The sequence below is a fragment of the Schistocerca americana genome, chromosome 4, assembly GCF_021461395.2.
Source record: "Schistocerca americana isolate TAMUIC-IGC-003095 chromosome 4, iqSchAmer2.1, whole genome shotgun sequence".
Lineage (NCBI taxonomy): Eukaryota > Metazoa > Arthropoda > Insecta > Orthoptera > Acrididae > Schistocerca > Schistocerca americana.
Window position 1 is genome coordinate 338387770 of NC_060122.1, and position 22495 is coordinate 338410264.

The 22495-nt window shown below is 41.2% G+C and overlaps 1 protein-coding gene across 1 annotated transcript in view; it reads right to left on the minus strand.

Moving 5' to 3' along the window:
- The window catches only part of LOC124613113 (juvenile hormone acid O-methyltransferase-like), a 133546-nt gene that overhangs the window by 66339 nt on the left and 44712 nt on the right, over positions 1-22495 (minus strand). The window contains exons 3-4 of the mRNA XM_047141725.1: positions 8757-8889; positions 8398-8545 (exon numbers count right to left, since the gene is read on the minus strand). Coding sequence (XP_046997681.1) covers positions 8398-8545; positions 8757-8889 — 281 coding nt within the window. The remainder of the gene's footprint in view (positions 1-8397; positions 8546-8756; positions 8890-22495) is intronic.

Below are 22495 nucleotides of genomic sequence, written 5' to 3' on the forward strand. Positions count from 1 at the left end.
GAAAAGTCATATTCAGTGACCGAGCGCGAAACACTTGCCATAGTATGGGCGTTTCGCAAGTTTCGCTACTTTCTATGGGGAAAACGTACTAAGCTTTATACTGATCATCAAGCTCTTTCTTTCCTGCTATCATGCAAGTTATTACATCCACGTCTTGCACGCTGGTCTTCATCACTACAAGAATATGATTTTGATATTATATATATAAAAGGAGAATCCAACATTATAGCCGATGCTCTATCTCGTTTGCCACAAGGCCTACAAGAATTTTCAGATGTGACAGAACAAACATCAGATTTTAAAATTTTACTCATGTATGACGGTACATTTGCACCTTACTACAAAAACATGTGCAGGAAGTTAGCCATATTGCAGGACAATGATCACAGGTGGATCCAAATAAAGAATAAATTACGTGCAGGAACAGACCCACATCTTGAAAAATATTACACGTTACACAAAGAAGTATTATTTCACCGACGAAACCCTGAATCACAGCATTGGTGTGTTTGCTTACCTGAAGCCCATGTTGATGATTTTATTTTATTTACACACAGAACTTGGGGACACTATGGTGTAACCAAATGTACAGATAAGATTATACAATATTGCTATTTTCCAAATTTAAGGCGAAGAGTATTGAGTAATGTTAGGAAATGCATCATATGTCAGAAAGCCAAATATTCTAATCGCACAAGCATGAATGAATTGCACCCAATCATACCTAAGAGGCCATTACAGCTAATTTCTTTAGATATTGCAGGACCCTATCCACAAGCACGTGGAGGAATGAAATGCATCCTTGCTGTGTTAGATGTTTTCACAAAGTATTTAAAATTATATGCTTTACGTTCAGTTTCTGCCACTGCTATTACCAGACGTCTATTAACAGATTATTTTGTAAGAATAGGGAAACCTGAAGTTATGATCACGGATAATGCAGCATATTTTACCAGTTTAAAATGGAAGACATTTATTGAAGAACAGAATGTTAAACATATTTTAATTTCAAGATTTCACGCAGCAGGAAACCCAGTACAAAGAACATTTCGAGAATTTGGACAGTTTATGAGAACACACACACCAGAGAAGCGCACAAAATGGGTAGAATACCTAGCACCATTTGAACAAATAGTGAACAATTTAACTCACACTTCTACTGGATACACACCAACTGAATTAATTATGGATAAAACAGAAAGAAATGAATGGACAGACCCTCTACCTAAATTTACAGCAACAACAAATCATGTTAGGTTAGAAGAAAAGGTAAGACAAGCTTACACAACATTATGTGACAAAGCTAAGGAAAGAAAGCAGAAATGTGACAGAGGTGTCAGGAAAGCCCAAACATTTCAAGTTGATGAGTTAGTTTTACTAAGAACACATCCTAAACCCACAAAACTGAAACATTTAAACAGGAAATGGCAGATCTTATACTCTGGACCATACCGAATTGCAAATACTCCACACCCTGGCTGTTATTCATTAGAATATCCATTAACACATAAACCCAGAGGTCTACATCCACACAGGCATTTGAAAAAATACATACAGTAAAATGTTAGCTACTGAGGAGAAGATAATTAATATGATATACAGTTATGATGAGCCTACATTTAAGTTATACAGATACTTACAATCTAATGAATGCAAGTAAGTCTAGAAAGCAATGTGAATCATCCAATAGCTAATAAGATATTTGGTTATAAGAGGAGTTGCTATTGAGGCATATATACATTAGAGGAGGCAGAGAACTAAACAGAATTATTTTCTTTTGGGAGGCATGTGATAATAGTAATGTTGATATGAGTGATGTGAGTGACTGAATGAGATGAGTGAATGTAATTTTAGTTTAATAAGAGGACAAATAGTAATACGGAGAGAGGTAAATGGTATATAAGATGAGAAAATGGTATTATTATTATTATTATTATTATTATTATTATTATTATTATTATTATTATTATTATTGTTGTTGTTGTTGTTGTTGTTGTAAGATGTAAGTGGTGATGAATAAGAGGAAAATATATATATATAATGCTGAGGAATAAGTATATGTTATTTTGTGAAGAATGAATAATGGATAGGTGAGAATGTTATGAGTAACTGAGAATATGTTGAGAGGAGAGAAACTAGATTTGAACGCTATATCACATGTACTCATGGAATACAGAATGAAAGTAGTGGAAAGAATATTATTTAATGAAAGATTGGTATGCCTGAGATAATAACTTATGTGGTGTCTTATATATTCTTATAACTAAAGGTGAAAGTATAGATTTATGTGGAAAGAATTATTTACAGCAGCCACTGTTGGAAATATACCAGAAGATTTAAATCTATAACACATTAACACTAATCTAATGGGAACTTGTAATGAAATTTTTGGAGTTATGTAGGCTTGACACTTCAGATTGGAAGAATTATTTAAGAGAACATATTTAGCAGTCGTCTAATGACATAATTAAAGCTCATCTACTGTACTGAACTAATGCGCCATTTAATATAAAGGAGAGGTCAACAGAAACATCCGATCTCACGCGTCGGCTTTGACCCATGACGTAACGGTGTTGTGGTGTGTGACGTCATTACGGCGCGGAGTTTGGTTTGTGAGTGTGGCGTGTTTTTAGATGTCGTGTTGTTTGTTGTGCCCTCTGGTGGTATGTTCATAGTTTTCGTTTGTTTGGTGTGTTGGGCTCAGTTTGCTGTTGCTCAGTGGTGAGTGCTGCGTGCGTCTTTTTGAAGCGGAATTTGTATCAGTGAGTTAACGGTTTTGTGTGATGGTTAATGTAATGATGATTGCTGTACGTTGGGTGGGTTTGTTATTAAGTGTATTCGGTTGTGGTTTTTTGTTCAAGAATGGATATGAAAGACCAGATTAATAGTTCTCTGTTGAGAGCTATGATGGGGACACAGCTTTAGAGCTGATTAAATTCCTTCAGCTATTTGGCTTAATTGCCGAGGTCATGAAGTGCGGTGTGTGCCATGAACCAATGAAATTGGTTAAAGTTCCGGCCTCTCGGACCAGGGACGGTTACATGTGGCGCTGGCGCAAAGATGACATATGGCGTTCCATATGGCGCGGTACCTGGTTCGAGAAGTCTAGATTGGGCATGCGTGAGATTGTGCTTGTTACATATTACTTTTGTTATAGATATCCACAGAGTTTTTGCGCGTATGAGACTGGTGTGAGTGAGAGGACTGTTTTAAATTGGTATTCCTTTTGTCGTGAAGTGTGCTCGGAATTTATTAAGTACAGGGGTAAGTTGGGGGGGCATGGGGTGGTTGTGGAGGTGGACGAGTCACAGTTTGGGAAAAGGAAGTATGGGAGGGGGAAGTCTGTGGCTAGTCTTTGGGTGTGGGGGGGCTGTTGTTCCAGGGGGTGGGGGTTCCGAATGTGTTTTTAGGGTTGTGGAAGAGAGGTCGAAAGCTGAATTAGTGGGTTTAATTGAGGAATATATAGAGCTGCGGTCCACAATAGTTTCTGATGTATTTTCTTCTTATAGGGGGTTGGGTGAGAGGGGATTTAATCATTTAGTAGTGAACCATAGTTTAGAGTTTAAGAATTATGAGAGAGGGGCTTGTACTAATACAATAGAGGGGATGTGGGGGGGGGGCGGTTAAGTCAGTTCTTGGGAGGGGTAAGAGGCGCTCTTCCAACCTTCAGTCTCATTTAGATGAGTACTGTTGGCGGAAGAGTGTCCCAGAGGGCTATTGTATTGTTCAGGTTTTCTTAAGGGCTGTGGGTAAAATGTATAGGCCGAAAGTGGTTAGTTAGGGTGGGCTGGGTAGGTGGGTGGGTGGCTGTGGTTCACGGTGGGGTGGGTGGTTTATTTTGTTGTATAGTGTTTGTTAAGGTGGGGGGGGGGAGGGGGAGTGTGTGTTTTTTGTTTTAGTTGTGGAGGATCTATTTTGTTGAAGTTTTTGTTGAGTTGTACTGTGTGATTGAGATGTTTTTTATGTTGCATTTGTTTTTGTGGGTTTTTTATTTTGGGGTTGGGGGGAGGGGGTTGAGGTGTGGGTGGGTTGGGTTTTTCTTTTGGTACAGTATTTTTCCGTTGGTTTGCGTGTGTGTGTGTGTGTGTGTGTGTGTGTGTGTGTGTGTGTGTGTGTGTGTGTGTGTGTGATTGTGGTGGCCAATCTAGTTTGTGGGGCTGGAACTTGCTTGTGGTAAGTTCTCATTTTTTTGTTTTTGGCGTATGTGTTGTGTATTGGGGTATAGGGATGTGTTTCATTGAAATTTGTGGCTGTGAAGGTTGGTGTTGGTATTCGTATTGGGAGATGTTTTTGAGTTACATAGGTGAAGGATAGTGGTCGATCCTAAGTTATGGGATTGGGAGCTGCTGTTGAGCTCTATAGTTGGAGGGAAGTGTTCAGGCCCAATGTTTGGTGGAGTATGTTGATTTTTGTAATGGGAGATGGGATCGGGAGCTGCTGTTGAACTATATAGGTCGAGGGAAGTGTTCGATCCCAATTTATGGGATCAGGAGCTGTTGTAGATATATTTAGGTCAAGGGAAGTGTTTGTTCGTAATGTTTTGCGGTGTATTTTGATTTTTGTATTGGGCGATGGGTTCGGGAGTTGCTGTTGAGCTATATAGGTCAAGGGAAGTGTCCGATTCCAGATAATGTTTTTTGTGGTATTTGGTGAGTTTTGTGATGTCGATTTTTTTCGTCATCTTGCGTGGTTTTGTAACGTGGTGGGTGGCTAAATTTGTTTATATTTAGTTTCTCCCCACCCAAAAACCCCAAATTTCCCACGCTTGTCCCGTTAGAGTCATTAGACTTTTTGTGAAACCTGTGTGTGTGTTGTTTTTCCATGTATTTTCGTCTTTATGATACGTATGCAACGATTTTATATCCGCCATATTGGAATTGTCGTTTATGGCGTTTCCGCCATATTGGAATTGTCGTTTATGGCGTTTCCGCCATATTTGTGACGTCATGGGTCAAAGCCGACGGGTGGGATCGGACGCTTCCGTATTTCCGTATATCCATTCTGTATTTACCTTCTGGTACCTGTAAAATTCTATTCATAAATAAATATGTGTGTATGTCTCTCCATACTGTCAGATAATCACGAATTATATAATGTCAAATATTTCATCAACATGTATAAATTTTTCTAAGGAAGGGATGAGAGTATGAACCGCAACAGAGAACTGACGTTTTGTTTTCTCCTTTCGGAAATACGGAAGCGTCCGATCCCACCCAACCCCCTATAAGAAGAAAAAGCATCAGAAACTATTGTGGACCGCGGCTCTATATATTCCTCAATTAAACCCACTAATTCAGCTTTCGACCTCTCTTCCACAACCCTAAAAACACATTCGGAACCCCCACCCCCTGGAACAACAGCCCCCCCACACCCAAAGACTAGCCACAGACTTCCCCCTCCCATACTTCCTTTTCCCAAACTGTGACTCGTCCACCTCCACAACCACCCCATGCCCCCCCAACTTACCCCTGTACTTAATAAATTCCGAGCACACTTCACGACAAAAGGAATACCAATCTAAAACAGTCCTCTCACTCACACCAGTCTCATACGCGCAAAAACTCTGTGGATATCTATAACAAAAGTAATATGTAACAAGCACAATCTCACGCATGCCCAATCTAGACTTCTCGAACCAGGTACCGCGCCATATGGAACGCCATATGTCATCTTTGCGCCAGCGCCACATGTAACCGTCCCTGGTCCGAGAGGCCGGAACTTTAACCAATTTCATTGGTTCGTGGCACACACCACACTTCACGACCTCGGCAATTAAGCCAAATAGCTGAAGGAATTTAATCAGCTCTAAAGCTGTGTCCCCCATCATAGCCCTCACCCGAGAACTATTAATCTGGTCTTTCATATCCATTCCTGAACAAAAAACCACAACCGAATACACTTAATAACAAACCCACCCAACGTACAGCAATCATCATTACATTAACCATCACACAAAACCGTTAACTCACTGATACAAATTCCGCTTCAAAAAGACGCACGCAGCACTCACCACTGAGCAACAGCAAACTGAGCCCAACACACCAAACAAACGAAAACCATGAACATACCACCAGAGGGCACAACAAACAACAACACGACATCTAAAAACACGCCACACACACCAACCAAACTCCGCGCCGTAATGACGTCACACACCACAACACCCTTACGTCACGGGTCAAAGCCGACGCGTGAGATCGGATGTTTCCGTTGACCCGGATATACAGCATGGAACGCAGCAGCAATTATCTAAGAAGATTTATTTATTTATTTATTAAGTAAAACATTTATTTATATTGCTTGATACTCATGAAAGGAAGGAGATGAACTATACAAACTTTATTGGAACATGATTGACTTGAACTATATACTTACCACACTGATGTACATACTTGTGGGATCCTAAGATATTTAGAGGGGCACCACTTTTAGAAACGGTAATAGAGGGGTACCACTCTTAGAAACAGCAATAGTGGGGACACCACACTTAGAAACGGTATTAGGTATAGGAACTTTTACGTTATATTAAGTTAACATGTATTTTATTTATCATATTTTATTTTGTGTAGTCCACTGTAGGGGATGACTTTACTAGTATTTATGAAGTAGTTAGCAACCATCCCATGAACCTATCCTCCTACAGAGGGCTGTCTTGAAGCTTGAAATATGTGTAAATTTTATTCCAGGGTGCAAGATGAATTTTAAGTTGAATATTCTAGCGAGTTGCCGCAATTATCTTCAAATGTTGCAAGTGTAACGGGGAAATAAAAAAATAAAAAAAATAAAAAAATAAAAAGAGAGCGAGCTAACAAATAAAATAAATAAAATGTATATTTCAATCTGAATGTAATGTAATTCACATGTCAGCACAATGATATTGAATGTAACGTAAAAAAATTTAGTATATTTTTCATTTAATTCTGTAACTATCTCATGTAATCATTAATTGTAAATATTTGTATATTTATGTACTTACTGTATCAAGATATGTATTTTAAGGAGATGTTAACGAGCTGCAAAGGACTTGTGCATGTAGCACATGATTCATATAAATGGAACTGAAAATGCAAAGAAGAAACTAACGTGATGGAACACTGATCAAGCAATATTTACGTAGTGTCAATATGCTTTGAAGTGTATGGTGTTGTGGAAGCCGGCAGGTCTTCAGGTTGGTGTAAAAGACAAGCTCATCACCTGTCGTAGGCAGTGAGGTGTTCCCTGTGCCCTCATTGACCATTTATACCCCGGTAGACGCCACCCAAAATTCGACTGCTGGAGATCACAATTTCGTGTTTTCACACTGAACAAACTTTGGATTTTCTTCAAGTCACACGCCCGAGATCCAGGCAGTACACACACACTCAGAATCCGATACTACGTTTAAAGACATTGGAGCAATATAATAGAAACATTTATTGTTCGAATTAATTCCATTGTAAACACGAATCATGTGAACTGAATTCAAACGCTGTGCTAAGCAACGATAATACGCTGCAATTCAAAGACATTAATGTTACGACTCCTAAAGAAGATACACACCAAAAAGACTGTATACAAAGACTGATATGCAAAGAGCATTATGCTCAGAAATATTTTTTGTAATATGTAAATTTCTTATTTTCTGATATATGTATGTATCTATGTAAATTTTCTATACTGCCACGCTCGCTTGCGGAGCGTGTCAGTAGAGGAGGCATTGTAATGGTACTTTGACTTCCGCAAAGTTGTAATTTACGATCGCGCACGCAGAAGAGCGCTGCGCCAGCGACCGATTTTATAAATAATTTTGTTCTTTTTTTTACTTTTGCGTAGTTTTTTGTTTTTAAGAACTATTGGATTTCCCTCTCTCTTGTCTTGATACGAAAGACGTGTATTTTTCCGTGATGTGTTGAATGTGCTTTTGGTGAAAATTAAAATTACATAACAAAGCGATGTTGTTTCAATAGCTAATGAGGAGAAGATAATAAAAGGTAACACTACACGGTATCAGTCTAGATGGCTGTCTTACGGAATCTTAATCCCAAAGAAAAAATTTTATAAATGTTCTGTAATTATAAATCTTCTGTAATTACTCCCACATTTAATTTATATTCAAGCGGACCTCACATTCCTCGTACCCCACGTGATACAATAATTTTGTGGATGATTTGTAACCCAATGTAATTCACGGACGTACCTCCTAATTCACTAAGCGTGTCATTAAATTATGTATTTCAGTGTAGCTTACTACTGTTATATTAAGTTACTTGTTGGTAATACTTTGTCGTAGCATTTACTGCTCCAAAAGAGTGAATTTATGTACTAGAATCACCTGAATCTTTAAAGAACGACTTCACTATACTCTTACTATTCTCATTCCGTATGTGTCGTGTGTTCCGTGAACTGTAGTTCACTCACTTTTAACTTTTTGCTCATCCGTGGAAGAATAGCTGCTGTCCTCATTGCGGCATGTTTTTACGGAGAAACCAGCTTCATGCAGGTATTTCGTCAGAACGGCCACTGGATCTTCCGTTCGTACGTAAGGTGGCTCGAACTGACGGTAATCCTGGAACAGACCAAAGTTATTCTCTCTTTTATCCGGCCAGCACAAACACACAGTTAAGCTCTATTTCAAGCTGGCAGTGTCAGAGTTTTTTCTTTGGTGTGACTGACTGCATTAGACAGCCGTTAAGTTCTATGGCTCTACAGTCCATTAGACCTAAGTATTAAAAATCATTGTGACTTCTCCACCCACTAAAACATTAATTGCAGCTTACCATCATGTAGGCACTCCAGCGAGAGGACTTGGACAGTGTTTCGAACATCATATAGATGGGACTGCCGGTCACGATGATCAGAACTGTTTCGCCTCCGGGAGACAGAAGCTTACCGATGTTCTGAAGGGCGAGTCTGCAACGAAGAGTTTCATATCTGAATGACCATGTTTGTTAAATAATTGAATTTTTACAGAGTGAATAAAATAACTAAACGTCACATGCAATACTTAACAAAAACAATCCAAAAAGGTTTATGTTAAATAAATTCATAGATGTGGACGTGGGAGGCTATTCTGTGCGAGGAGCACGAACCAAGTTCCTCAAAGCTCAAGAGCCAGTTTCTGACCTGAGTTATTAAAAATAATATGCTGAAAATCTGTACCAACATTTGGAAGGAACTATTAAATATTACTTACAGCGTATCAGTGACAAAATACAACAATCATTTCTTCCTGTTGGACTAGAAAAATCAGTGCTAATCCAGAACTCTCGAAAATTCAGTATTTGTGTTAAGCAAGAGAGATTTTCAGTCAGTGAGAAATGAACAGTACAATATGTACCCGCTACACGTTGTCATAAATAGTGTCTCCTATAGTAAAAACAAGCAAATTACATCAACGACCCCTTTATACCTAACATTGGTTAGACATATTAATGAATGTACTGCGGGCGTTCACGAAGTCGTGCAGCATTTTTTCTCGGCATATTTCAATTTATAAATGTGTGACCCCACGGAATATTTCCGCTTCAGGACTTATCGTTTCATGAAGTTCCGATAGATGGAAGCGCTACACGTAGCCTTCAAAAGAGGGGGAGGGGGGGGGGGGCTGTAATGGAAGTGCGTTCCTAGTAATAGACCTGTCATTGTGCTTCTTTTCCGGAAATCTAGATCATCGCAGATATTCATGGGCACTTGCTGAATATCTACTGAGACCTGGCAGTGAACAAAAGCAGATGAGCCGTTGGGCGTGGCGTATCGCAGTACGGTCGGGCAAACCTGTCCAATCTCCCGCATGCCGACCGGTCGCACAAAGCTGTAACTCCCGGAATGCTGGCACGTGCAGAGGAGACACACATCCGAGGTGATCGACGTATCTGGAACTCTGAAGGTGTTTAGTGTCCTCCCTCATGGTGCTACCACCAGGGAGCTAAAGAAACGACTTAATCGCGTTCGTCGGCACATAAATGCAAACCGACTACCGCTTTTCCATGATAACACAACACCTCATACAATTCTGCGCACACGAGAATGAATGGATATTATATTGAAAAATAGGGTATTGTAGTCAAATGAAGGAATAATTTAGTGTACTGGAATCCCGAATAAAACCAACCTGCTTTCAGAAAAACCATGTTCCATTATTTTCTGAACGCCCTTCGTAATACGTTTGTAAGACAATGGCCTCACAGTTCTCTGCAGAGGCTATTCATATAGTTACTTGGTGCCACTAATTAGGGACGTAACCTCAAACGGACAAAACTGGACATTTTTTTTTACAAATACGGTGATGTGTGTACACTACTCAACATCATTTATCTGTAAAACTCTGCATTCGCGTACAATCTTTACTTGTAGCTCAACTATTCTAAAGGCTACAGCTGAAGGAACAACACCCTGAAACAGACAGTTATGACCAGCAGACTCACGAGAGTCATGGATGGTGTATTGTTAAAACATGCAGACTTACTGAGTCATTTCCCGAATTGGAAGCTGCTATGTATGTTCTTCCCTTATGCAGACATGGCACTAAAATTAATTAATTGAAACAACAGAATGGAACACTGCAAGAAACACACGGAGATGCTGCTTCATTTTTTGTGTATCCACGGTCCACGAGTTCAGTATAAAGTGCCACTGATCACACTGCCTTTATTTTAGCCATGAACCTATCCATTCCACTACGCCTTAATCATTAAATTGCAGTTGAATTCGCCTTCTCACTATTACAATTTGGGCAGCGTAAGTGTTCTGTAAGCCACCTCTTTTGGGCGAAGAGCAGTTTCGCAGTATTTTAACAATAGAAGGTTTTATAGCGTTTGCTTTATCAGCAACTGAGGCTACGCGATTATTCTGTTTCATATATTTTCGCAGTGTTGCTTCCATATATTTATTGAAGCTGTCATATGAATTCTTGATGCGCCTCAATCTTGTAATAAACATGTACCACAATTTTACGTTTCGTGATGTTCGCGACTTTCGGTTTTCTGCATTAAGATCTAGTTGCCAGTATTGGCAGCAGGTCGTTAGTTTGTCGACATTTGAAGCGACGTTACAGCAATTTTTACTGGACTGAGCTCAATCATACACCTAACTGCATCATTTTCTTAAAACGTAGCAGCTGTAGCTAATTTTATTCGATGAATATTATCATATACCATGAACAATAAACTTCCTATTACACTCATTCGGGGATACCAATGTCAGCAGATTACGTTTCATTGGTGACAACGTGCTGCGTCGTTTCTTTCACGAACACTGGAGCTTGCATAATAAACTAATTAAAAAGTTGGTTAAGACCTGAAATAGCTTTTTTCTTTGAGTCATCAGGCTCCTGAATGGCTAAATGTGGCCCACCATGGATTCCTCTCGTTTGCCAACCTATTTTCATCCCTTACCTTATCAAATGGTTCAAATGGGTCTGAGCACCATGGGACTTAACATCTGAGGTCATCAGTCCCCTAGAACTTAGAACTACTTAAACCTAACTATCCTAAGGACATCGCACATGTCCATGCCCGAGGCGGGATTCGAACTGTAGCGCCTAGAACCGCTCGGCCACTGCGGCCGGCTTATCAGCCCACCTAATTTCCAACATTGTGCTGTATTACCACATAATAAATACTCTATTCTTTCCTGTTTCGGTTTTCCCACAGTCGATGTTTCACTACTGTACAATGCCGTGCTCCAAAAGTACATTTTCAGAAATTTCTTCTCCAAATTAAGGCCTGTGTTTTATACCAGCAGACTTCTCTTGGCCAGGATGCCCCTTTTTGTCAGTGCTGATCTGCTTTCTATGTCTTCTTTGCTCCGTCCGTCATGGGTTATTTTGCTGTCTCTCCCTTGACTTCATCTGCTTCGTGATCACCTTTATGAAGTTATGTGTCTCGCTGTTCTCATTTTATTGTCATTACTTTCGTCTTTATTCGATTTACTCTCTTTCGCTACTCGGTAGTTAGTAGACTGTTCATTCCATTAAACAGATCCTGTATTTCTTCACTTTCACTGAGGATAGGAATGTCATCGGCGAATCCTAACTCATATCCTTCGACCTTGAATTTTAATCCCACTCTTTAAAATTCTTTTAATTTTCGTCATTTGTTCTTCAGCGTATGGACTGAACGACAGTGGTGAAAGACTTCATCCCTGATTCAAACTGATAGCAGTGACATATTTGGCGAAATCTAGATCGACTAATGGAAAATGGATGGGGTGGTGTTTGTCGCAGTATACAAGAAGTTGAAATGTACCTAGGCAGTAATTTAAACGGAATGCAACGTAGTCTAGGGAAGGCAGTACCGATGTTGGGTAAAATCTGGTAACTGAATCCTGTAGATCGCCAGACTAACTCGCAGATGTAGCCGATAACTTTTGAGATAGTTTAAATTCACTAGTACGTAAGATCTCTAATCATCGTGTCCTCTAAGGTCACTTGTCAGCCAACCGACAATAGGGAAAATTGTTTTCTTAAGAGGCACGTGTGACAGGCCGTCCTGCGAGAGATTACTAATTGCCTTTCCTGAGTGCTACCTAAAACAGAGTGTTCTAAAACCTACTAATGATGGAATATTGATTCGATCGAACAGCAAGAAAGCAAGAAATAGACCCGTTCTCGTTAACGACGTCCGCATTGAATGTGTAAGACGTGTATATTTCTACTGTCTATTGTCAAACCACAATTTATGAAAGATGTTATACCTTATTAATAGGATTAAGTAGGAATAATTAATATTTGTCATGTTGGAAATAATTGTTGTAGCGGGGAATGTCTGCACAAAAGTATTGTTGGCAAGAGAGACCGCACATCGATACAATTTTACAAAGGGCGGGAGATACAGCGTATGGATACATTTTAAGAAAAGTGCGGGAAAGACCGCACATTGATACATTTTGTAATGTTAGCAGGGATCGTCTGTACCAGAAAGCATTGTTGGCAGGAGAGACCGCACTCTAGCGTTCGTAGGAAGTCAGTAGTAAGCGAGATGTGAAACAAGTCTTTAGAGAGAGGTTGAGAGGAGCGGTGTGCCTGTCAGCCACCTGCTATGATATACAAGAGATTATAAACGGATGTACAGAGACATCAGCTAACTATTATCATAAGAGGAACTAATATTATTGATTTTTTTTTTTTTTTGAGAAATTCATGACTACTGAAGGTATGTTTGCGCAATGCTAGTTGTAAGATTATTGTAAAAAGTAAGTCCTATTTGAACGTTTGTAAAATCATTTCATTCAGAATATAATTAATTTTTGCCAGCAACATTGCATTACTGATTATAATCCATCTCAAGAACCATCAACGTAAAACTTGGCAAAATTTTATTGTTGTCAAGAAAAAGTTTAACTATGAATTACGTAACTTCAGTCAAATTAATTAAAGAATAACGTCGGCTTTGGTAATAAATACAGCCACTTATTATGAAAGCCCACCAGCAGCTAATAGAATATAGTAAAACAGAGGAAGTATATTCATGGCGCAGTTCGATGTAGCAGTCAGATGGCGATCCAGTAACAGTAAAAAGGTAAGGAACAGTTTTGGGTTATTACAGGTAACGACTGAGGGCCACGTCGACGCATTCTATGATTCGTCGAAATAATCAGAAAATAACTTAATAAGCAGCATTTAAATTTGTATACTAAGATTGAGAAAGAGAATTAATTTCAAAGGGAAGATTTCATTTGTTATTATTAAGCAAGAGGTAGAAATCCTAAGGGAAGGTTTCATAGGTTATTGTAAAAGGGAAGGTTGCGTTAAACAAAAGAGATATAGAGGAGACGGGAAGGTTCCTAAAGCAGTATTAGTGACCATGCGAAAGTTTTAACAATAGTGACTGCCAAAGAGCAAAGGGCTACTAGAACACCTACAAAGATTTATATATTCAGCATACTAGATAAAAAGCGGTAGTGGCGTATCTCGCCAATGGCTTTTGAGGATTGCTCTCTGGAGAAGAGCCTGGAGATTAACTGTAACCCAGCTTTATTTAAAGCAAAATATATGGCTGTTGAGAGAGAGTCGCTGCATGAAAAGCGGTTGGCTGTGATGAAGACAATGTGTGAAACCTTCAGTGACTACCGTAGCAGGACGTTATGGAAGGATGTCTTGCAAAACACAAAGAAATATTGGTCCTATGTAAATGCTCTTAGTGGAGCCAAAATTAATGTTCAGACACTCATTGACAAAACGGAAACTAAAGTTGAGGGTTGTTAAATGCTGAATTGTTTTCAAATGTTCCTTCACAAAGGAAGAACACTATATAACAAAAAGTGAAGCACCCGGAAGACATGGCCTGGTGTCTGTAACTTCAACACTGACACCCGTCAGCTAGTGTGAAAATGATTACAGTTTTATTTCTCTGCGATAGGATAATAGGCCACGAGAATTCATTAGTGTTTTCTATGTTTAGTGTTGTTGCCGGTGCTCGCAGGGGATTCGTAAGGGGTATGAACATAGTCTGATGATTGAATACTGTGAAGGACACAGAGATGCCGCCTACACTTTAAGGATAGCAGTATCACAAGTTAACAGCTTGTAAAGGATCTCATCGTGGGTCTGCATTGCGCCGTCCGGTAGAATCGCTCCATGTCTACATTTGTGAGGAATTGATATGCGACAGTGGCCCGATTTTAGACTGCATGGGATTGTAAGGACAGGCACAATCATTGTCGAGGTTTCGGTCGACACCTTCTGACTACAACAAGGGAGGATTCCCGTATCGTCCACCCAACACTGCGTAAACCCTTTACGTCAGAACCTGCCATCCGTGAACAAGTGATGGACTCCCTCCAGCATTCTGAGTCATCCAGCACCATTGGTCGAGGCGAGCAGCAGCTCGTGAAGAATTACTATCCCGTGTGAAGGCTGCCGTTAACACCACTACAACAAAAAGACTCGATCTGGAGTCGTACTATGACCGCGGAACATGGAATGCTGATGAATGGCTTCGCATTGTGTTCAGTGATTAATCGCGCTTCTGCGCTACCTAGGAAGAGTGTGGTGGTTGCCTGGGAAGAGGTTCCATTCTTCCTTGGAGTGGCACACCGCTGTTACTCCTGGCGTCTTAGTGTGAGGATCCGTCGATTTTGACTAATTTACAGCCTGTAGTTACTGGAAGAGCTCTAGAGTGCAACTGTACGTCACGGATATTCTGCGTCCTCATTTGTTATCTTTCAACTGACAGTCTCGTGGTGCCATTTTTCAACGCGACGCTCTCGTCCACACATGGCACGAATTTATGAACTGCCTGCCTGATGATGTATTCCCGTGGTCGGCAAGATCCCAAGATCTGTCCCCGATAGAACATATTTGCGACCAGCTCGGATGTCAACTCCATCACAGAGCCAGTGTCCAGGGTCTCAAGCACCACTGATAATGTTTGTGGACTAGCTTACCTCTGGAGGCGATACAACGCCTTCATGACACCATTCCCAACCGAACCAGTGCCTGCATTCAGACTAGTTAGGGTGTAAATTTTAGGGTGTAAATTCATACTGACAAGTGGGCTCATACTGCCAAATACTTCGTGAATTTAACTATTTTTTAAGGGGAGGTTTACTACCTACTGGTTCAAAAATCTATTTTTTTAAATTGCATTTTTGGATCCACAAAAGTGTTTAGCCCCTGCAACGGTTTTTCCGAATACGGAGTGGAAATGTTTGTTATTCGCGGTTGAATAAAAAATGCAGCTCCCTGAAGTCAGCCTTTCTCTCGCACCAGTTTTTTTTCTTCTTTCGGAGGACGAGTTATTGTACCGGTGCTTGAGAGGAAACACACAAAATTCAAAAAATTCAAATGGAAGTTTGAACGCGTGTGTTTGGAAGTTAGCCCCGAAGCATTTGTATTCTGGTGCGAAGACTATGGAGATTGCGACTTCCCAGGCAGTGAGCAGCTTCAACCGAGGGTATTCAGCAATTCTGAAGACCATGACAACGATAATGTCACCTTGGGATTCTACTCGACGCAGTTCGTCAAGCATTCGGACGACCACCGGATTCAAGCGGCCGAAAACCGCTTGTCACCGGCCGTACGAGCGGCTCTGGAGCAGCGCAGGACGGCCCAGATCGAGCAGAGCGCCCTCTATGAGGAAGGACTGGTTTATGGACCCGGAATAGCAAATTGAACGTAAGTTGCATAATATTGCATTTATATGTAGTCAGAACTTCAAATGCGCGTATCTCGAAATGACTATCACGCGGTATGGTAACTTCAAATCTACTGAACCGATTGGCATGATTCTTTGTTTCCGACGAAGCTAACTAAATTGTCTAGGAGTTTTACCACTTATTCCGATCCATCAACTATAAATATTTTTACTTGGCCGACGAAGTCGGCGAATCTATGAAGAACCCTATTTTTCCAAATGGCCGCCATTTTGTTTCTTATGGTCCAAATAACTTAAGCTAGGTACAACTGATAAAGACTCTTATGTACTTCACTAACGACGACTTAATGTTTATTTCAGACGAGCTGGCTGACCTGTGATATACCGCGCGTGGAGGTCTACATCGAAATTTTGTTTCGTTCCGATGGCACTTCCGCCTTTGCTATTCGACATTTCCGGACGAAAAACTTCCAGTTTGTAGAGAAATTATCAAACATTTTGAGAAAATTTGATATTGGTATCTATAACATCCCAAGAAAATAATTCTCAATGAACATGCTTTTTTCGGGCCAAAAATAGTAAGCTTCTCCTTAAGAACTGAAATACCATTACAAACCCTCTCATCCTGTGAAGTATCCTTTCGTTTGTTCTTCCCAACATTTTTAGGCAGTGTAGATCTTAGTATGTGTATTGTTAAAAGCAACAAGTCTCAGGTCTAACAGGGCGCCAGAGCCCGATGTAGTCCGTATCAGATTATTTACCAAATTTCTGACTGAGTTAACCCCTCTTTCAACAATTATGTACCGTAGATCGTCTAACGAACAGTTGTGCCCGTTCCTGTGAGAGACCCACCTGCAGGAAGGGTAGCAGAAGTGATCCGCGTAACTGTAGTTGAATATCCTTGATATCTTTTTGTTATAGAATCCTCTCATCTTAAACGTAATGATGTATCTCTAACAGTAACTTCCTAACACCAACCTGCAAGGTTATAAAAAATATTGATGTGAATCCCAACTAGCATCTTGTCACATAGCATCCTGAAAGCCATGGATCAAGACTGTCAGCGAGCTGCAATATTTCTCAATTTACGAAAAGTCACCGACCAGTACCACACGTACGCTTATTGTCGAAAGTAGGATCGTACGGGACATCAACTCTTCGACAGATCTAGAACCAACTCTCTAACAAAATGTTGTCATCATAGTACATACTTACACAGTTCATTAAACATTGTAAATGGGAAACGATTTGATAATCAACACAGTTCACCGCGGCTGGATGTCACTGGGAAACAGACACTGTAGAGGGATACGTCGATTGTCCAGATGTTGCTGGACAACCCACCGGGTTTGTCGTTAAACAGTTTGTTGACCGGCCTAGTTGCCGACGTTCTCAACAATTTTTTTGAAGGCTGCATCAGATGATTAGAGAAACCATAAAAACTCATATTTTGGACCTTTACTTGTCTTCTCGTGTTCGTCACTCGGATAAGTTAGAAATTGTAATTTCTCGCTGTGTCGCAAGGGACACGCTGTTTGGGCAACTATCTGTGTGGTGGTAGATCTCTTGCAGGCAGGGAATGGTTGAGAGTTGTGCCGTGGTTGTTCTTGCAGCGAAACGCTTTGGTGCAGTTCTGTTTATCAGGCTATTGGTTTACTAGTTTTCCAAACATCTGCAATAGTCCATCACAGAATCCTATGCTCCATAGTGTGTGGTTCACTGCGTGAGTCGAAGGTGTGCGTCAGATTAGGTGTATGTCTCCTAGTTTTTTTTTTTTATGAGTCGGTATCGTCCTGTTAACAAAGTTGGGACACGTGCTGTGGACTTTGTAAGAAGACAACCGCCCCTTACGTATTGAAAACAATAAATCTTTGCCTCACGCAGGTCGTAGTAGGTGCTATCGATAGTCGAGCGCCCAGTGCGCCAGAGGGTAGTCCGTGTTGTGACTCCGAGCAAGTAAGTTGTTGGCTGCTAAGCGAGCTCGACCGATTCCGGCAGGACGACCGACGGCGTTTTTAATTGTTTAACGGCTGTTCGTGTCACCCAAAGCTGTTTGCCTGACCTCCAGCAAAAACATAAATGGTGTTAATTGACAGATTTGTTTGACGTTTTGAAGAGTTCATTTGTGCCCAGTGATTACGCGACAACTGCGCCGGACACCCACGATTTGGACTGCAGTGGAGATTGCGTATTTAGTGCCACGTGTAGAATACTGGCGTGTGAGGACATTAACATGCGACGTGTGATGAGTTCATAGTTTTTACTTTGTCAGATGAAGGGAGTAACTGCTTAATTCGTGCTGTTTAGACAAAAGATATAGAACATTAACAACGAGCTAAGCACCGATTATTGCTACCAGACATCCTAATTAGCTTTGTTGGATTTGATACGTAACAACTCCCGTGCAAATATTAACCGATCAGCCTTTATCAGTTGCAGACGGTCAAACCATTTAAAGCGGTTTGGCTATAATTCACTAGTCAATAACGGTGGGTTGAACATGGAGTGCTTCACCTTCTGGTGATAAAAAAACGCAGCGAGGCGTTTTGCGATACGATATTGGAACAGGTATTGTGTGTGAATTTTGACTCAATGCCATTTGTGTGTGAACTGCCTCTGATTGGATGAAAAAATTCATATATTTTCAGTCAGATGTGATAAGATTCAACGGTGGTGCAAAAACTGGTAACGTGTTTTAAATTTACCGCAATGTAGGAGGGTGGTTCACTTAGATATGCAACAGTTTTGCTGAAAGCAGGTTGGTTTTATTAAGCACTACAATGCACAATATTATTCCCCAGTGTTTTGGCTGCAAAATCCTATGTCAACACAGTCTCAGTTCAATCCGACGGCCTTATACCGCCTTACTGGGACAGCCTCAGTCAGCATAGTACCACTTGTGGTCGACGTCTGAGCCAACGTGTATTGCTGCAACTCATCGACGGACTGCTACCACCGAGTCCATCCTTCACGGAGCTTAAGTCGGAAGGTGCAAAATCCGGGCCGAAGGGAGGTTGAAAAAGAACAGTCCAATGAAGTTTTTTTTTTGGACTCCTCTCGGGTGTGCAGACTTGTATGAGGCCCTGTGTTGCCATGGAGAAAGGGAAGTACGTTTACATTTTTGTAACGGCAAATACGAAGTCGTTTCTTCTGTTTCCTGAGGGTGTGCGCTGCCGACCAGTGGTGATGGCAGACGCCTTGCCCAACGATTCGCCGTGCTTTTATTTACTACAATGTCTCCGTAGACATTCTGCAGGTGTTTATCGATATCTGCTATGCTCTGGTTATCCGCCAAAAGAATCTATGACAGCTTTCTGCATGGATCGTATGTCTGTTACAGACGCCAATCCGTAGGCTACGTGTAGCGCCCCAACTATACGAACTTCATAAAACTATAACAACTGAAGAAAAGAATATTCCACGGGATCCCAAAACGAATTTTTCAGTTTTTCAATTAAATTGACTGATAAATGTGTTACATTACTTACTGAACGCCCCTCGCACATATGTACAACCGAGCGAGGTGGCGCAGTGGTTAGCACACTGGACCCGCATTCGGGAGGACGACGGTTCAATCCCGCGTCCGGCCATCCTGATTTAGGTTTTCCGTGATTTCCCTAAATCGCTCCAGGCAATGCCGGGATGGTTCCTTTCAAAGGGCACGGCCGACTTCCTTCCTCGTCCTTCCCTAATCTGATGAGACCGATGACCTCGCTGTCTGGTCTCCTTCCCCAAAACAACCCCCCAACATATGTACATGTAAGCCATCGTACGGTGCGTGGCGGAACGTGCACTGTACCACCACTAGTCATTTCCTTTCCTGTTCAACTCGCAAAAAGAGCGAGGGAAAAACGACTGTCTGTATGCCTCCGTATGGGCCCTACCTTCTCGTATCTTATCTTCGTGCCCCTTAAACACAATGTATATTGGCGGCAGTAGAATCGTTCGGCAGTCAGCTTCCAATACTGGTTCTCTAAATTTTCTCAATAGTGTTCCTCGAAAAGAGCGCCGTCTTCCCTCCAGGCATTCCCATTTGAGTTCCCGAAGCATCTCCAGAACACTTACGTGTTGCTCGAACTTACCGATAACGAATCTGGCAGCCCGCCTCTGAATTGCTTCGATGGCTTCTTTCAATTCTGATTACCTGTTCCGGGTCTCAAACACTCGGGCAGTACTCAAGAAAAGGGCTACCTGTATGCGGTCTCCTTTACAGGTGAACCACTCATTCCTAAAATTCTCCCAATAAACCGAAATTGACAATTCGCCTTCCTACCACACCTCTCACATGCTCGTTCCATCTCATATCGTTTTGCAACGTGACGCCCAGATATTCAAACGACGTGACCGTGTGAACTTGACACTAGTAATACCGTATGTGAACATTACAATTGATTGGCGACTCCATAGAGTGCTGTGCGCACAACGACCATATACGTGAAATCAGAAGGAAGGTCAGCGTTGGCCGTATTATTGATGGTTTATTGACCGCAAAATCCATTTTCAATCACGTACTTATGTTCTTCAGTGCTGTGTTGTACAAATTAAACTCATAGGCACTGGTGTCAAGTTACTACCAGTAATCGAAGCTCCAATCGATTTTGCTGTCAATAAACCGTTAATATTACGGCCAACGCTGACCTTCCTTCTAATTGAAATTTAGAAGTTTGATCTTCCTGCTCACCCCCCAACAACTTACATTTTTCTACAATTATGGCTAGCTGCCAACTAACAACAATTGGAAATTTTATCTAAGTCGTCTTTTATCTCCCTACGATCACTAATGTTAGACACCTTACAGTACGCCGGGCATCATCAGCAAACAATCGCCGATTGCCGCCCATCCTGTCAGCCAAATCATTTAAGTATATAGACACAGTGGTCCTATCACACTTCCCTGGGGCACTCTTTACGATACCCTTTTCTCCGAGGAACATTGGCCGTGGAGGACAACATACTGTGTTCTAAAAACTGCTTTCACGAAGCGAAGAAAATGCAGTAACATATGACTAACATCAACAATTTACAATTAGAATATGTCGACTCACTGATACCTATATGTAGCGGTCTATACGGATACGAAATGGGGTGGTCACATACGCCCAAGTTGTGGGTGGCAGACTTCGGTTTACTGATGGTACGCTGGGGTAATGCTAGTCCGTCTTTAAAGGAGATTGCTTACTCATCACTCGTGTTACCCATCCTAAAATCTTGCTCAAGTGTCACGAATATAATAGATTTTGACGTTATCTAACTCTGCGACGGTACTTCGTTTTTCTTTGAGAAAACGCAGCCTATATCGCAATAAATTTTCAGTTTTAATTCTGATTACTGGTTTCAGTTTCTGAGGCCATTCTCAGACTGACACTCAACGAGATGTGAGCAGACAGTGCATGGAGCCATTATGTAGGGACGACTGCTATCTGCTATGAACTTGAGTGCGTAACAGGTACCAGTCAGAACCATACAGTACCTCCGGGCACAGGCTCTCCATACGTGGAGCATTGGTCTGACAAGGGAACCTCCATATCGCACCCCCCCCTCAGATTTAGTTATAAGTTGGCACAGTGGATAGGCCTTGAAAAACTGAACACAGATCAATTGAGAAAACAGGAAGAAGTTGTGTGGAACTGTGAAAAAATAAGCAAAATATACAAACAGTAGTTCAAGGGAAGATAGGCAACATTAAGGACGAGGGAAACGCAGGAACGCCGTGGTCTCGTGGTAACGTGAGCAGCTGCGGAACGAAAGGTTACCGGCACGGTAGCTCAGCGTGTTCAGTCAGAGAGCTGATTCGCCTCTGTAATAAAAAAGCTGAGTGAAAGGATCAACAACGAACTTAAATGGATGTCATCTGATGTCCGCAACGACCAAACAACGTTAAAAAAAAATGTCCTTGGTTCAAATCTTCCATCGAGTGAAAAGTTTAATTTTTTATTTTCAGTTTATGAGACAAATTCATATGTTTTCATCACTTTTTTGGGAGTGATTATCACATCCACAAGAAAACCTAAATCGGGCAAGGTAGAAGAATCTTTTTACCCATTTGCCAAGTGCACAAGTTAGGTGGGTCGACAACATATTCCTGTCATGTGACGCACATGCCGTCACCAGTGTCGTATAGAATATATCACAAGTGTTTTCCTGTGAAGGAATCGGTTGACCTATGACCTTGCGATCAAATGTTCTCGGTTCCCATTGGAGAGGCACGTCCTTTCGTCTACTAATCGCACGGTTTTGCGGTGCGGTAGCAAAACACAGACACTAAACTTATTACAGTGAACAGAGATGTCAATGAACGAACGGACAGATAATAACTATGCAAAAATAAAGTAAAATTTTCAGCCGAGGGAAGATTTGATCCAAGGACTTCTCGTTCCGCAGCTGCTCACGCTACCACGGGACCACGGCGCTCCTAAGCACAC